Source organism: Euprymna scolopes, chromosome 18 (genome assembly GCF_053919585.1).
Source record: "Euprymna scolopes isolate OS-2025 chromosome 18, ASM5391958v1, whole genome shotgun sequence".
In the NCBI taxonomy this organism is placed as follows: Eukaryota; Metazoa; Mollusca; class Cephalopoda; order Sepiida; family Sepiolidae; genus Euprymna; species Euprymna scolopes.
This window is the reverse complement of record NC_136499.1, coordinates 29389781-29408506: the sequence shown is the minus strand read 5'-3', so window position 1 is coordinate 29408506 and position 18726 is coordinate 29389781. Positions and strand designations below refer to the sequence as shown.

The 18726-nt window shown below is 33.8% G+C and overlaps 1 protein-coding gene across 34 annotated transcripts in view; it reads left to right on the top strand.

Annotated features, from left to right (window-relative positions):
* Positions 1-18726, top strand: part of LOC145297554 (serine/threonine-protein kinase mig-15-like) — a 1203941-nt gene that overhangs the window by 131441 nt on the left and 1053774 nt on the right. For all 34 annotated transcript variants that reach the window (XM_080143552.1, XM_080143554.1, XM_080143544.1 and 31 more), the window contains exon 4: positions 17767-17811. In XM_080143552.1, the coding sequence (XP_079999678.1) occupies positions 17767-17811 (45 nt within the window). The remainder of the gene's footprint in view (positions 1-17766; positions 17812-18726) is intronic.

Genomic DNA, 18726 nt, shown 5'->3' with positions numbered 1-18726 from the left:
TCCAGTGGGTTGAGGGAGGTGGGTCAGTGAGAGAAGGGTACAAAGTCGTAGCACTCCTTCAGAAGCCAAGCCTGGATCTCTTTGGATTTGTGGGCAGGTGCTGCGTCCTACTGCCACACTCAGTCTACCAGCAGCCACCTGATTTCACCACACGAAGATCATAACTGTGACTGGAAACTTCATTGAGCTGTGCCCTCGAGCATTGAACCGTCTAGATTTGCATTTTGAGGTTGCTGGCAGTGGTTCTGTTGTCATAACTTGGGTCAGTAGAGAGCATGAGTTTGACAGTGGTGCATCTGTGATCTCGTTCGTTGAACATTGTGTCACTTTACGTCATGACAGAAGGCTCCTATTGCTTTTGAGACTTGTACACAACTGACCAACTAGTAGATGGTCTGCCACAAAAAGAAAACAGGTTTTCATCAAACGAAAATGGAATCAACTCGTCTTTTCTGTGGCACCAATTTTATGGTTCCACCCTGTAATAGCATATGGCATAATCACAGTGACACACCAATACCCATTATATCTTTGAGGTTACGTGACATTGATGTAATGACTATTTGGTAATATCAGGTGCTGAATGTTCATTCTGCTTATTTCAGCATCGTTTCCAGACATCCTGGACTTTTCCTTGACATTGGAATCGGGCAATACTGACTCACGAGAGGTGTGATTGGGGATTATGCAACCTTTGGTGTACAATTACATAGCACCTACTCATATAAGGAGTATCTAGAGATTGAACAGAGGCTGCGATTGAGGATGTATAATACCCATTGTTAAAATCTAACAAAAAATCAAATATTAGAATTTTCACGAAGGGCTACAATTTCCTCTTTTTTTTTTTTTTTAATTATTTCTAAACTCCTGTTTGAAATAATGTTCATTTTTGAATGTGCTAGTTGAATGGACACGTCTTAGGCAAACCCATTGTTTAGTTGAATGTTATATCTCAACTAATATCTATTTTTCCTATTGGTGGTTAGCTCCATTTCTGTTTGTTCTAGGATTGTCATTTCCCCATTTCCTTTTGAGACCACATACCTACAATTGACTCATTTGTTTTGACTTCCTGCATTCTTCTTTTTTGTTTTCATCGAGCCTTTCTTGGTTTATTTTGTCATGTTGAAAGAAACAATTCAGGTGAATATATATGATGATTAGTAATACTTGTGACACTTAATAAAAACTCGAATTCTATTCTAAATAGGAGGGACGTGTCTTGTTACACTATTGAATGCCAAAAATGACATTGTCAAAGTAACAAGATCTCTTTAGGATTAGCAGTTGTCAGCGTTTCGAACTTAGACAAAGTATTTAGCTAGCAGGTATCTCCGCTGTTGCCCTGGAGTGAATAAGAGTTCTTGTGTAGTTCTGTTCATAAAGTAGTTATATATATGTATATATATCTCTATCGTACTTTGGGGTAATTGCGCCAACTAGCAAGTGCTCTTTTGGCAACCACGCATATAAAGAGAACTTTTTTGTAGTTGACACAATTACCCTCAGATTTAACGCAATTATCCCAAAGTACGGTCTGTATATATATATATATATATATATATATATATATATATATATATATATAAACATCTCCAGGCTTGAGATATTGAAAAGTAGGGACTAATGAATACAACAAGATTTTTAGATAGTGCTTGATAACAAGAGCAAAATATTGATTATTTATTCGAAGGTAAACAGTTACATTTGGTCGCTACAAACAGGCATCTGTTTCTGTCAATGAGACTTCGTCAGGTGACCCTGAACCATTCGACGCTATAGAAAAAAAAAAAAAAATTGAGTTCTTAAAAAAGAAAAGACTAAAAGTTGCAAGCTCTAATTTTTGAACGAGTTTCCAAAAAGTTTGAAATACGACTTCTCCATTTTTATCCCTCTTTCTTAGAGAGCTTGCAACTTTTATAGTCTGGATTCCCCCCCCCCCACTTTTTTTTTCTCCCCATTTTTTCGATAGCGTCAAATGGTTTTAATCCTGGCTTGAGGTAGCTGCTAGTCTAGCTGCATTGAAGAGTTGTGAAACAGTCTGTCTGTGGATGCCCCCCCCCCCGGAAATTAAAAAAAAAAAAAAAAACTTACAAAAAAAAAAATTCTGTTAAATAGCTAAACTCCCATTATAAGTGGGGATCTCAATGGTGTCAACTAAAAAAAAGTTGTGTTTATGTTCACCAACACATCAACCTCATTTTTGTTATTTAATGATGCCTATGGTATACAATTAATTTAATGTAAGCTTCTATTTTACACATAGCCGAGGAAAATTGTGGGCACATTCCGTTTCCAATAATTTTCGTGTGTAAATGACCATGTTCTGAAACAGTATTGATTAGATCAATCCTACATGCGCACATTTTGAGGTATTGTTTGTTACATTATTTAAAGGTTCCTGACTGTTTTCTTCGTCTCAGATGCTGACATTTGCACAACGTTTTGACTGTTGTACTTTTTTTTTATCTACACCATTAGATTAAATAAAAGGTTCGGTTATAACAGTTACCAACTATGATAAAGGATATTCAAAAAAAAGCTCAATGCTGAACAGTCGAAACGTTGCAAAAATGGCATTAACCCAGATAAGGAAAATGGCCTGAAACATAAACCATGAGAATTTTATCAAGTATGGAGGAAGAAAAAAAAAATGTTCAAATAGGAATATAAAGATACCTGATCAAAATTGTTTTTTTTTTTTTAGATTTAAACAATTAAAAAACACTTTTTTATCAATATCTCAGGATAATTATCAGTTAAGATTTAGCAAAACAGAAAGGAGTAAAAGGTCACCAGATATGTAAATTGGTCTTACTTTTCCTGTTTTAAGAACCATTTATTGACCATTTTTGATGTTCATTATATAAAATAGACACTCACATTCTCACAAAGCTTATTAAAGCAGGAGTCATGCCATCCAATTGCTATGTCTTTATTATTATTTTTTTAATTTTTTTAATTACTGGAAATACATTTTTTAAGAAATTTAAACTTCTCTGAAAAAAAAATATGTACATATTTAAACAAAAAAATTGGGAGGGGTATTTTATATCTTAGATCACAGCTAGGGTCTATTTATACAGGAAGGAAGAAACAATCATTTTAACTTATATATTTGTTCCTTAACTTGGAGTTTCTTCTGGCTGTCTTCAGATGATCTTTCAGTATTCGGTTTAGTAAATCTGTATAAAGAAAAGTCATATATATTTTTTAAAAGGTTATCTTTAATCCGTCATTCTGATTATATAAATATTGCATAATAAGTACTCTTTTTTTATATAGCAAAATTGAAGATCAGTACTTAAGAATTGCACTGTATTAAACAAATGAATTTTTAAAATAATTTTTTGTTTTTTCAATAACAATGCATTCTCTTTTTTGTATAACAAAATTGAAGATCAGTACTTAACAATCGTACTGTATTTAAAAAAGACATTTTAAATAATTTTTTGATGTTTTTTTTTTTAATAATGCGTTCTTAGAATTTTGATAGCCAGTAATTTTATTTATCTTTTTTATGTAAAATTGTTACTTTAATAGTAGCATTAGATTTCAGCCATATCGTTTCCTTTCTGAATTAGGTTACACTAGCTAAGAATAACAGCAACTATTTTTCTATTTTGAGGAATTTTCTAATTTTAGAAATCATGTAATAGTAAAAAAATGAGAAATTTGTCAAAATCAAATGTGAAAATATAAAACAAGTTATTTGTTTTTTACAGAATTAAAAAAAAAACTTGTAGAATTGAATTTTAAGTGTAAAATTCAATTATTTAAAAACAATAAGAGAATGCCCTTTTTTTTTTTTTTTTTTTTTTTTTTTTTTTTAAATAAATAGTGGTGTTGTGTAAAGATTCATAAATTATTTCTTTGAATGAATTTACAACATTTGGTGCTAATTATAATTTAAAAAAATATTTTAAAAATTTGTTTTCCTTTTTCTCCTTGGTGGGAACGTCTGGTGAAGTGAACGAACCCAGCTGGTTGTCTTGCTCAATTAAGTGTGCAACCCTTTCTTCACTATAAACTCCTTATTTAATAAACACTCCCTTTAGAAGGTAGCCATTGTCTCTTGAGACAAAAGGACATCACCACACTAAATGAGTAAATGCCAAATAAAATAAATATTGTATATGCTTACTATCGATGCTAATATCTGTGCACTTAACCAAATTAGCTATGGCATTGATAAGTCATTTATTGATAATATGAGACTTGTTGGCATTTAACGCAATAGCCCGATAGAAAAAAGTGCAGATACAAACATGGAGAAATTATCATATTTTACTTAGTGGTTGTGTATGCATATATTGGACACTTTACTGCAGTTTTTATTCAAATGTATTACAATTAAAACCATTCTGAAAAATGGATAAACAGTGAAACTGCAGAAAAGTGTTTAAAAATAATTTTTGTCTTGAATCTCTATCTTAACCAAGATATTCAGTCCATTATATGTAGTCTGTAGTTTTTATCCGGCTTAGTTTCAGAATCGTATCTCAACTAGTTTTTTTTTTTTTTTTTTTTTTTAAATTTTTTTTTAGACGGTTTTGTGTATGTATATGTAAATATAAAATACAATTACAACGGTAAATATATTATCTTAGAATTGGAACCTACCAACATAATAAAAAGCTCAATATACTTAATAGAGCAATTAAAGAAATAGGCAAAATTGAAAATAAAATTGAATAAATTACAATATTTATTGATCCATTAAATTCAAGCAAATTATAATGAAAAATCCTTAATCAATGGATTTTCAAAGATCTTTTTCATCAGAAAATATATTTAATTTAAGTGATTTATTGTGTATGTATGCATGTGTTTGTATATATATATATATATATAAGTGAATGTGTCTGTGTACATTTCCCTACACAATAACTGTCAATTTTAAGTCTATAAACTCGAAATTTGATATACAGGGTACTGAGATTTGGGAAAATCTTTGATCGATTTTTGGCCAGAAATTTGACTTTTAAGGGGTCAAAGTTCAACGATTTTACTTTTGAGAACCCTACCAAACTCCTCCGACAATTTTGGGTCTAAGCACTTGAAATTTTAGATATAGGTTCCTTGGACATGGATCTAACTTAATAACTTGATTTGAGCCCAAAATAAATGTTAAGGGGTCAAATAGGGGGCAAAGTTAAAAAAAATAAAAAAAATTGACCACTTTTTTTTTTTTTTTTTTTTTTTTTGCTCAACATACACCTCCAAAATAATAACTTGTGTGCGTGTGCGCTATCTCCGGTGGTACATTTTCATAGAAACACGTGCAAACCTCTGGTGGTCAGATTAAACTATTAACAATTAAGATTGTGAGGCATGGTATATTTTAGATCCAGGTTTATTGATACTCGAAAAAGGTAAAACCAAACTCATCAGTATGCCCTGTATTTAAGAATTCAGGAGATAAGTCATCCCCCTTTCAGTACAGACCAATAAGTCTCCTGTGTGTCATGAGTAAGTTGCTGGAATCCACAATAAATAGAGAAGTAGTCAACCACCTCAGCAGAAATAACCTTCTTAGCGACACGCAATATGGTTTCCGCTCTGCTAGATCTACAGCAGATGTGCTAACGGTTATATCTCATAGGATTAGTGAATCTCTCGACAAAGGCCTCATTTCTAGGGCAATTGCTCTCGACATATCAAAGGCCTTCGATAAGATTTGGCATAAAGGCCTACTACACAAGATTTCCAGCTATGGTATAACTGGAAATGTTTTCTCTATCACTAAGTCATTTCTCTCAGATAGGCTCATAAGAGTAGTGGTTGATGGGCAGAAATCAGAGGCCCACAGTATTAATGCTGGAGTCCCTCGGGGGTTCATACTGGGCCCAACTCTCTTCCTGATCTACATCAATGATCTCCCAAAACACATACTTAAATCTTTCGTTGGCATCTATGCTGATGACACGACCATCTATGGCAACACATCAAAGGCTGTAAATGATGATGTTCTCTCTGATTCACTCTCCTCTGATCTTGAGTGCATGGTACAGTGGGGAAAGAGGTGGCTGGTTACCTTTAATGCATCTAAGACCAAGCTCCTATCTCTACATCATAAACGTTCTGATCCCCATCTGGCATCAATTGAAATGGATGGCTTTCGTCTAAGGGAGGCCCCAGGCTTTGATAAGCTCCTGGGTTTGACCTTTACACCTGATCTTAAATGGAACACATACATCAAGTCTGTGGCCAAGGTTGCTGGGAAAATAGTGGGATCCTTCTACCACTCCAGAAGATATCTCACTAATGATGCAATTCTCTATCTATATAAGAGCCAAGTACGTCCAAAGATGAAGTACTGCTGCCACATCTGGGCGGGGGCTGCTAAAAACAGCCTATCTTTCCTTGATAGAGTACAAAATAGACTCCGTGGCTTGGTGGGGGGGTGCCCTTTTCTCTACCCTGCAACCTCTTTCTCACAGAAGAGACGTAGTGAGCCTGTCATTGTTCTATCGTTATTTCCATGGCAGTTGCTCGTCTGAGCTCCTCTGGTCCCCCCTCGCCAATCTTTTTCAAAAAACACTCGACTAGCTGAAACCACCGTCAATAATTTTCCCCACTCCCTATCTGTGCCTAAATCAAAACGTAGATACCATGAACAAAGCTTCCTTCTTAGAACTGCACGCCTGTGGAACTCTGTTCCGCTTGCCTGTTTCCCTCCCGACTTCCTGGATGTCTTCAAGTCCAACACAAACAAATCCTGATGACCTCCCCCCCAAGTAATGACACCTCACAATTTCTCCAATACTATTGCTACACTATCCCTTTGATTACTGTACACACAATAACCCTTATCCTTGAGTGGCCATTGGGCCTTGATAAGTGGTGAACTCCATGTAAAAAAAAAAAAAAAAATGGAATCTTAGTTTCACAAGCAGGAAAATACAAAATGAAAACTTGGAGATAAGTTTACCTAAATAGAGCTGTTAACTTGAAATGGATATTCTGCTAATAAATAAAATTCATCTTTTTTACTGTAATTTTCGTTTTCAGCACTCTCAAAAACCTATAATCGTGGTAATTTTAAAGGATTTTTCATCGGTGGAAAGATACTGTGCGTTTACCAATACTTCAATCGTAGTCATTTGTTTTCTTAGTTTTGCATTTGAATGACAAAATATCTGATATTTCCCCAAAACTTCCGGCCTTGATAGAAAGGAGACGAAAACTTGCTGCTATGGTTTCAAATGATCCGAAATAACAGCAAGGGGAGACATGATTCCAAATATTTCTCATACGTTATATCTCCCCTCTTTGGTTTTCATACATAAAGTAAATTTCACAGTGTATAAATAAAGCTTATTTGAGACTGGAGATATTCATAATCGTACCCTATTTTCAAAAGAGGGGAGACGTCTTGCTGGCCAACTCTCCACATCAAAGTGGCAATGTGCCTTGTTTGGGGTGAAAATGTAATAATAATAAAAAAAAATAAAAATAAAAATAACATATGAGAAATATTTAGAATCAAGTCTCCTCTTGCTGTTATTTCAAATCATTTAAAACCATACTAGCAAATTTTTGTCTCCCCTCCATCAAGACCAGAGGTTTTGGGTGTATGTGTAATATATATATATATATATATAAATATATATATATATATATATATATTACTAAATCTAAAATCTTAATTTCAATTTTGATTAAAATGCATTAAACGATTTTGAAAAATATATAAAATTTGCAGTTTAAGTTTATAAAGATTGAAGAAATTGAAATTTGTGATTTTACTTAAATAGCTATAGTTCAGTTTTCTATGTTAATCGAAAATATTTAAATTTTTAAATGGAAGGTTGTCAGTATTATCTCTTCCAAACAAATTTTTGAAAAAACTGAAATCTAGGGAATATATTAATTGATGTCTAATACCTATCGTTAAAATTTTGTTCCAAAAAATGTCCAAAGTTTTACAAAAATAAATTTCTAATCCTCATTTGCCTGTTTACAGAAAACTATCATCCTTATGCCTAGCATCTGTGCTTGATGGTTGATTTAGTTTTTAATTATAATCCACACAAACGCCTGAATCCTTGTTTTTCTCCAGTCAAAATGAATGCCCTGTTCCTTACATTGGGAAGTTTCTGGGATTGACTCGGTGCAGATCTAAAATGAAAATTTTACGTCAGTCCGTTGTACAGTTTGCTGGAAAAGTGGATCATTACTCTTGATACATGTCACATATGTCCTGTAGAAAAATATACACATGCCACACTTGATCTGTAGGAACCACTCCATTTTGTGAGGTTCATTTTTTTTTTTTTTTTTTAAGTGAGATGTAGACCGAACAATCTTCCATAGAAGCAATTGAACGAAGGCCAACAATTCCAGAAGTGTCTACTGTTACTGAAATAAAGATAAATTTTCTGCGAGTTTCACTGATAAGAGAACATATTAACTGATTTTATTACTAGAAAGTAAACAAAACAAAATAAAATAAAATGAAGACAATTTTCAAACGTCTTCCTTTGTGTAATGTTCATTGGCTATAATGAAGAAATGAATTAAAACTATTTCTTGAATATTTTCTAACATATGCTTCATTTTAATCTTGACTTTGGTTATCAACTTCACAACTTTAACTTTATTTTTATGCACTGAAGTTTAGATTATATGGAGATGGATGTAATGAAAGCATTTGTTCATGACATGAATTCATCAATTAATCTGAAGTACTTATCTGTATTGGGTAAGGGATAAAAATAATGAAGCATTATCTATTATATAAATCTCAAACGTCAGCCACATTGGATCTGGTCAAAACTGGTGTCCTCTGAAAGAACGATGCCTCGGATGCATAATAAGTGAAAATTAGAAAAAAAAAAAGATCAATTCTGTGGCGGTCAACTGGATGATTTCTTGCAAGAGGGATCACTTTTCGCCTCGTGATTTTCGCAAGTTATGCACACATAGCAAACTGAAAATATATTTAAAAACGTTCTTTTGCAGCATCATGACGACATAGGTCGTTGTGGCCTTGACAACTAGTGCGTTAGCCTTTTTTTTCCCTTTTCCTTTTTCGCGTTTCAGGTTCAAACCTAGCTGCGGCTGCTCATTTTCTTTTTTTTTTTTCTGATCGCACGCACTTGCTGCTGTTTTGATTGAAAGAAAAATTGTTTTGATTCATATATTTATTTTTTTTTAGGGAGAGGATTCTCTTCGTATCCCTTCTGCTGAAATATCTGATTGGGAGGTTCTATTTTTGTGGGGGTGGGTATCAATGAAAGAGCTCAATATCCTTAATATAGCAGCTGTGTTCAAACCGAACTTCATGTCCACCCGGGTAACACCAGGTATACATGCTAGCCTATTATATAAAGGAGTCGTCTGTGTTAGTGTGCGCGTTTCTATGTCTTCTAAAAACTTTTGTTATCCGCATCTGACCAGGTCGAAACCGGTACCATCTGAAAGAGCAATGCCCTGAATGCATAGCACTGGACAACAATTTTTTACTTTGTAAATGTTGTCTAGATTTTTAATAGTGATTTAGGATATTTTGGCATTGCTGAACAGAGAAATAGCATTCGTTTCTCTCTATCAGGTCGGGTTTGTGTGCCAAGTTTATTTGAAAATAAATCAGATCATGTGACAAAATTGATTATATTTTTATGGCATTATCAGCCCATTTTTGTCAATAAACATCATCCTACATCATCTGAAGGTTTAAAAAAAAATGTTTGTCCAACATTATATATTAATTACCTGATGGAAGCCTCGATGACTGTAAACTGAATGGTGGACATTGATGAAGGTAAGTAAACATAAATTGCATGTTGCGTCACCATTGTTCAAACTTCGGGTCTTGAACTTCCATTTCTTCAAACTACTGGAATGCTTAGCGGCAGGGAGGTTTCTCTTCAGAGTCCAACAGTAGTTAGCGACCCTGATACCTGGTCTCCATTTCTTTCATGTCCTAATGGAATCTCTTTCCCTGCCCGTCACTCATTGAACCCAGGTTCTCAGGAAACCGGTCTATAGGTGAAAATAGTGCATCTTGATGCTCGTGCTGCAGTCCAGATTTCTGAAAGCAGTCAGCGTATTGTTGACAAGTTCTGCATAATTCCTGGCATTATTGTTGCCAAGAAAACAGAACACATGCCTTCCACGCTTCCAGTTCCACTCCGTTCATGGAGTTTTTTTAACTCTGATTCTCTAATGCACTGACGGATCTAAGGACCGTTCAAGATGGCAACTTTCACATCAGATTCACCCTAAATCAACTGAAAAAACGCAAACAACAAATTTATTGACCAGTATAATATGTGAAAATTAGAAAAAAAAAAAAGATTCATTCTGTTGTGGTCAAATGGATTACTTTTTTGGAGGGAGAGGTCCTTTTTTGCGTTGCTTTTTTTTGTAAGTCACATATGCGTATCAAACTAAAGCTATGTATGAAACGTTTATTTTGCAATGTCATAAGCACTTGTGGTTGGGTGAGCAAAAGCGTTTGTAAGTTTTTGTCTTCTTCCCCTCTTTCGTGCTTCATGTTAAAGCCAGACATTGTGACTTTCTTTTTTTGTGGTCGCACATCCACTCCCTGCGATTTTGATTGAAAGAAAAGTTTTGATTGATTTTGTTTTTTTTTTGGGGGGGGGGGCTCCAGCAGATGGACAACAAAAAGTACTCAGTATTCAGAGAATAGCTTCTCTTCGTATCCCTTCTGCCAAAATGTCTGGTGGAGGGGGGGGGGGGGTTGTCATGCACTTTTTTTTTCAGGGGGGGGGGGCGATTACATTTTCATGTTTTTATCCGTTTTTAAGTGGGGGGTATCGACATTGCCCATGATAGAGTTGACATATAATAATGAAAAACTGCTCAATATCCTCAGTATAGCATGTGTGTCCAAACAGAATTTCATGTGGCCCCTGGCAACGCCAGGTATCCATACTAGTTTTTATATAAAATTATATATCAAACTATGTTTTAGGGAAGATTTTCATTATCTATTTCAATAGTGCTCACTATATAATCAAGTATTGTAATAATTCTGTTGAATGGTTGTACAAATGCAATTGCATTTCAATCCTAGATATCCTCACACAGTTATGTATTATAAAACATAACCACTTCCGATGACTGCAACCTCTTACTACCATTGACAATATTAATGTCGGCTTCTAAATCTAACCACAAGTATTTAGTCTTAGTCATTTTATCTTCGTTTTCTTTTTCTTCGTTGTGTTTGTTGTCACCATCTTATTTATTAAACTTAGTTTTTAGTTTACCAGTGTAAAGTATTTGTGTCTGATTCATAGTTTGTGCACTGTTTTTATACTTAGTTGTTCCTTATGTTTTATGTACTTCTTGGGCAATTATTCCCTAACTTGTGCAGTTTATAATAAACTGTAGTATCACAGATAATTACTTTAAGAATTTAGACTACACTAGCATAGGTACTTGGCGTTGTCCGAGTGTGGAGAGATAGTACAGTTAGGATATTGAGCAACAAAAACCCCCAGCCATAAAAGAAACTAAATTAATAGCAAGTGGCCGTGCTGCAAAAAAAAAAAAAATAGCCACAGTAGCCAGGCTCGAATCTGTAACGCGAAAGAGGAAAAGGAGGTGAAAAAAAAACAAACAAAAAAACATGTTAATCGACTTGGCCACGGCGCACTTGTGACATCACGGGCCTTTGAAACAATGTGTTTTTAAATCTACATGGAGATCGTGAGACGTGAATAACTTTGTAAAAATGTTTACACAAAAGCTGACCCCTCCTTGCAAAAACACAGACCAGTTGATGGTCAAAGAATTAATCTTTTTGGTCAATTTTTGGATAACCCGCAAATCGTGAGCGTTAGAATTAAGGGTAGTCAATTGAAAGGAGACGATGGCTTGCGAAAATGTTGACGAAAAAACCGACCTTTCCTTGTAAAAAAAAACGGCCCAGTTGAGGGTGAAAGAATTAATGTTTTGGGCCAATTTTACGATATTTGTCGTCCAAGAGACCGAGCTTTAAAATGATACCGATTTTGTTTTGATGTGTCTGTCTGTATGTGCGTGTTTATGTCTGAAATATACAAACACACACATACACACATTTTGCCTTTTATATATTAGATAATATTAGTTGAAAATAATTTAATAGTTGTGATTTAATAATAGGTTATGTATATTTGTGGTTCAAAAGTTGGGAGGAAAAAAAAAGGTAATGTTTGGCAATTTTCCTGAACTTGTCACTGACATTGCATGGCTTTCACTTTTTTTTTTTTTTTTTTCATTTTTAGTTTTGATCTCTAGCTAGAAAATCGGGTGTGTTGTAATCTGTTATATTTGAATACATTAGTGTATGTCCGGAATAGTTCTTTGAACGCCTCCTTCTTTTGATCTATGTTTCTGTGTTTTAATGTTGAAAACTGAAGGTAATGTACCTAATGCCTCTTGACTTCAGAAAAAATGTAGAGGAAGAGTTTAAGAAAAGGTAAAGATGGAAATTTTATGTGCGCAAGAATTTTATTTATGTGATATCTTCAGTCCTGACTATTCAATTGGCTCTAAAGAGGTCACAAAGATTGACTTGTCAATATAAGCCCCCCCCCCCACCACCACACAAAAAATAAAAGAAAACGAAACGCATCTCCACAAGTATGAAACTTATGTGAATAATAATTAAATATTTATTAAATAATTATACATATATTTTATTATATTTCATTTTATTATATACACCAGTTCTAATTTTGGTATTCAGTGTTATTGGAATGGATATATACCAATTTATCTAGTAATAAGTCTAAACTCGTGTGTGGATTTTTTTTTTTTTGTAAACATGTTTCGAAAATAGAGCATACTTATAAAGAAAGTTTTGTATGATTCTGATCTGATGCCTCCGTTTAATCTCGAAAGACAAAGGATACTCCTTGTAGGGGCAGCTGCACATGTAATTGTGAGGCAAGGGTTGCGCAATCTCTAACCAGACCTCTCCTGAATCGGTGCCGATTCAGTGCCCACTGTTTGCGTCCAGTGGCAAGGAGAAGTCCAGGCCGACTGGAAACAATGCCGAGATAGGCAGAGAGCACATACAGCACTTGGAAGTCCCAAATGGTCACCCACTTAGTACTGACCAGGTTCAAAGTTGCTTAACTTCGGTGATCCAGCAGGAACCAGTGTCAACGTGATTATGCCATATATTTTGCATGATTAAACAAGCGCAATTGTATTTCTTATTCTGTGATTAATCTCTTGAAAACAAATTGCTTATTCAATTATAAAAAATATTTTTTTAACCCTTCGGAATACTTTTAAAATGGTTGTCTTTTTCAAGCATAGCAGCAGCCAGTTACAAATCCGCATCACCAAACCTCCAAAAGTTCAGACAATAAACCGCCAAATTGAGCTAGAGGGAAAAGATGCAAAAAAACTTGGATTTCCATCGTTTGGTATGACACGGCCCCAAACCTCACATGTACTACCACCACTATGGTGACCAAATTTTCAAGCTAACTTGAAAGAAGACCGGAGAAATGGTCACTAATAAAAAGTGAGCCATGTAATAATAATAATAATAATAATAATACAAAAAACCTGTTAAGAAATGTATCTTTTCATTCGAAGAAGGCCTGCCATGGAAAGAAATAGATAAAATATAAGAACATAAATTTCAATGTTGAAAACATCAGGTGACACTTAATAAACAATGTCTTCATTCCGAAGCATAACTTAAATAATGTAAAGAGATAATTTGTATTTTAAATTGAAGAATATTATAGGAGTTGTCTACTTTACAACTAAATTTTTATTTTTTCATTATAAGTTTAAAAAATATGTGCAAACAAATAATAAAAAACAAAAAACAAAATGATTTTACTGTATCCTGAGCAACGCAGAGTAGGTTCATCTAGTATCTCCCTATCCTGAGTCACCTCCACTTAATTGAATGAATCTATCCTTTCTCAACTTACTGATTCAAGTACATATAGACTTTTCTTTCCTGAATCAACACCCTTTGTGTTCCCTACCTGCAATTCTTACCCATGCCTTTACCGATTCTGATCTGTATATACATGTTTATCTGTAATAATTTTTTGCAGCCTTAGTGATGGGACGATTCCATTATTTTCCCCAATTCCGATTCTTTATAAACCTCTAAATGTTTCAATATTAAGTTGCTATTTTTCCCTTGATTACCGTAAAAATACATGTTGAATGTGCATATATTTTCTCAAATATTAAAAAAAAAAAAAAACATACTTATGGGGGTGGTCTATAGATTTTAGCTTTACTAGAAGTTTAAAATCAATAACTATTTATTTTATTATTATTACCAGTAGTGGAAGATTTTGTTTCAAACAAGGTCAAATAAAAAATTAAGGAAATTGTTTTTGGCATTGGAAAATACACAAATTTTTCCGATTCCAATACTCCAAAATGTTTTTTATTTTTAAATTTTTTTAAAATTTTTAAATTTTTAAAAAAATCTAATTAATCGTCCCAACACTACTTAGCACTCAAAAGTCGTCTCCCATATACCCCCTTTCCCTTTGAACATGTATAGTTGCTGTAAATATACCCTGTGAGGCCTGAAATTTATCACTTAATGGTTTAGGTTAAAATTTAGGTGAGCAAGAGAGGCATATCTTTGAACAATTACCATCACTCTAAATGCATATCTGAATGTCCTTTTTTTAATGCTTCGATTTTATTTCCCAATTTTGATTATGTAACCTGACTTGTGAGTTTTGAGTAGTGCTCACCTTCTCAAATATACTACCCCCTCCCCAATAGTTTGATTGCCAATCTCTTTTAACCATTAAGACAAGTTCAATTGTTTACTCGTTTGAAAATGTTGAAGATTCCAGAAACAGATATTCATCTCTATTTTTTAGATTCCATCAATTAAAAAAAAATATCTTGGTCTACAGAACCAATGATGGAAGAGTCCATATTTCTGTAAACTTGATTGGGGCTCCTCATGAAACCCCAGTTTTCTTGAGATATATATATAAAAATAAAATATTAGGTTGGTGCAAAAAAAATTTTTTTTTTTTTTTTTTTTTTTGTCGGATATATATATATACATATATGTCAAAAAACGACATTAATTTTGCACCAACCTAATAAAAACATAACTTATTGAAATGTTTATATGTACATTAATATCATTTTATTAATCTTCACATGGAAATAACTTTATTTTTTAGTTGAAGTAGGCATAAATAAACTATAGTTATTGTATTTTTCTTCAACTCTCCTGAACACTTGGCCTAGTTTAATAATACAAATCCAACAGTGACGACAGCATTTACATTCACTTTCAATATCCTAGTTTTATTAACTTGTTCCTTTTTGTAGTGGTCTCTTTTTATTCTTCTGGTGATTTCAGTTTTTCTTTTCAGTTTTTCAAATGTTTGTCTTAGCATCACTTAGTTAACTTTATATTTAGTATTATTAGACTGGACTAGTATTGAAGATGGAGAAAAATTAATGGCCATTTTAACCATCTATAAATATATTTGATTTTCATAAATGTTCAATTTGAGAAATTTATTTAAAATTTGTTTTATTACTTAGAAGATGATGTTCGTCGCTTACTTGTGAAGATGACTGTGATCCTGCAAGTGTTCTGCGAGTTCGAAGATGGCTTGTTAGACCGATATGAGCTCTGAAGTATTTCCTGCATGTTGGATACCTGTGGGATAATTCTGTATCAGATGTTGATTGCTCTGTCTTTTCTAACGTCATGTTTTCTCTTGCATTTGGATTCAGCAATTGTAGCTCCTTTATGAGTTGTGGCATGCCAGGAACATCTATCTTGGGTTAGTTTTTCCCATAAGTTAGAATACAAACCGAACTGTTTGAGAGAGACCTTCAGATTGTCCTTGAATCATTTCTGCTGTCCTCCTGTGGGTCTTTTTCCTTTGGACAGTTCACCATCAAGGAGCTTTTTTGGGAGCCTTGAATCGGGCATATGGGATATATGACCTGCCCAACGTACCTGGCACTGCTATAACATGGTGTGTACTGATGGAAGGTTTGACCAGGTTAGAACCTTAGTGTCTGCTATCTTTTCTTGCCATTTGATTTTTAAAAATCTAGGGAGGCAGGTCATATGGAAATGGTTCAGTTTCTTGGCATGTTTGGCAGATACAGTCCAAGTTTCACAAGCATACATGAGGATGGTAGGAATCACAACTCGGTATACTTGGAGTTTGGTCTGCAGCTGAATTCCTCTACGCTCTCACACAGTGGTTCTGTAATGTCCAAAGGCAATACTAGCCTTAGCTATCCTGCAATCGACTTCATCGTCTATGTGTACTGCCCTTGACAGAATACTGCCCAAGTAAGTGAACTTGTCCACAGCTTTTAGGTTGGTTCCACAAATTGAGATCTGAGGCTCAACATACCTTTTTCCAAGAGAAGGCTGATATATTACTTTGGTTTTCTTTAGATTAATAGTTAGACCAAAATTGTCGCCTGCCTTAGAAAGACTATCAACAATATATTGCATGTTTGGCTCTGTGATGGCATTGAGGGCACAGTCATCAGCAAACTAAAGGTTTATTATGATGGTGGTTTTAATCCTGTAACAGCATTAAGTTGTTTTAAGTTGAACAATTAGCCATCTGGTAGTTGATACTTCCTCCGGGATCTTTTGCATTGAATGCATCAAGTAGCACTGTCAAAAACATTATGCTGAAGAGCGTTAGTACAAGTACGCAGCGCTATTTGGTACATCCAAATTTGGCCATGATCCTATGATCATAGAAGAAAAGTTAGTCCTGACACTGCCTGGCAATATAGCATCTGGACCTTATTTCTCCATCGTATATAGTGTTCTCCAAGTTATGCTATGCAAGCATTGACAACTCAAAAATCATTTCTGATCCTGTTGAATTCTTACATGTTGGTTAATGTCATCAAAGAGCATCAGATCTATCCAGCAAATTTGGAAAAATTGAAGGTTGAAATTCTGTCAATTCAAAGTCAAGGTTATATAAGTTATGTGACTTCATGGACCAAGTAGTGAGTCTTAACAATGAACAGAACCAAAGTTACTGTGAAAAGTGTCACTGTCATTTTTTATATGACCTTGATCATTGACATATGTTCCAAAATTAGTTTTAAGTTAGACCATGGCTGATATTTTGATCAAGTTTGACTATCGGTCCAGCGATATTAACACTAGGCTGTACACAAACAAGCAAACCAACTTGATTGAAAATATAAATGTCAATATCTGAAATTCTTGTAAAAAATTTTTTTCTTTAAACTTGTATACTTTTGTTTTCATTCATTATTTGTATGCATTGTATTTGATGAAGTTGTTAAAATATCACCGTAGAAATTATTTTTGAAATAACCTCCTTTTCTGTTTTCAGTGCAATATTTTAAAGTCCATCTTGATCCCATTTAGGTGTTACTCTGCTATTATCAATCTGTGTTTAGAAACGAATGTTATTTCAATTAAGATGAGTGGACACATCTAAAATGGTATTTCAAACTTAAGCGTAACTGATGGACAGAAATGGTATTTCAAACAAACATAATTGACAAACCAACAAATAGAACCTCTTAAAGAAAATGTTTGGAACTTGTCTAAAATGTCTTACTTCAATCTGCCTTTAGTAATAAAAATTCTGTTTAAAACTTAATCCTGGTGCACATATGAAACCTTTTGGGTACCTTAAATATTTATTTGCTGTAAATGTGTTGAAAATCTAAAATTTGATTCTTTTTAACCTTATACTAAATTCGTCAGTGTATACTTTTTCCCCAAATTTAATTTGTTGTTCTTTATTTTAACAGGACGAAGAAGATGAAATCAAATTGGAAATCAATGTTTTAAAAAAGGTAAGTTTGACATTTGCATTAAAAAAGGATATTTAAGTGGAGTAAATAATTGATATAAAAAACTGAGACTTTATGTGAGTTGAATGTAGGTTCATATGAGGAAATGAAATCGGCAATCCTGTTTTAAAAACAAACAAACAAATCCAACAAGAGGGGATAGGATGGGGGTGTTAAAATAGAAACTATTGACATATATTTGTTGATTTCCTGCTTATAAATAACAACTTGTCCTAAATAGCAACTTTTTTCATCTCCTATGGAAGGGGCTATTGGGGATTTATTTCATCAATTAGAATTCTTAATGTTATTACATCCAGCATCCCAGGAACTTTTTGACAAATTTGGTTCAATTCTACCCAAAAAATGATGTAATATTCTATTTTTGACTCTCTCATAACACATCCGGCATTCCAAGGATGCTTCATGCTCAATTTAGCACATTGCTGCCAAATAGTTTTGGACTCTGTAAATGTTTTTATTATTATTAATAGTAGTAGTAGTAGTAATTACAAAATTACTCTTAGTATTATGGAAACCAATCATGTAATTTTGATTCTCTATGACATAGCTCATATCTAAAATAAAATTTGGACTTCTAACATAGCATTAGATCTGGTAAGTATTTGTTTTTAATAGTAAAGGTCCCTAGATGTCAGAAGATTTTCTACTTCAATAACTTGAACCGCTTTCCTTTGGAATTCCCTCCTTGCACCCTGTTTCCCTAACTGCACCAACATGCAGAAATTTAGTGTGATCAAACATCTTGCCTCCCTTCCCCTATCAACATGACCCTTATCACGGTAGCAATATGTTCTTTTTAAGGTTGAGAAAACAACAAAGTTTTCACCTTTTCCTCTATTATAACATGCTTGGCCATGATACCATATTTAATTTGATCCCATCAAGTAGTTTTAG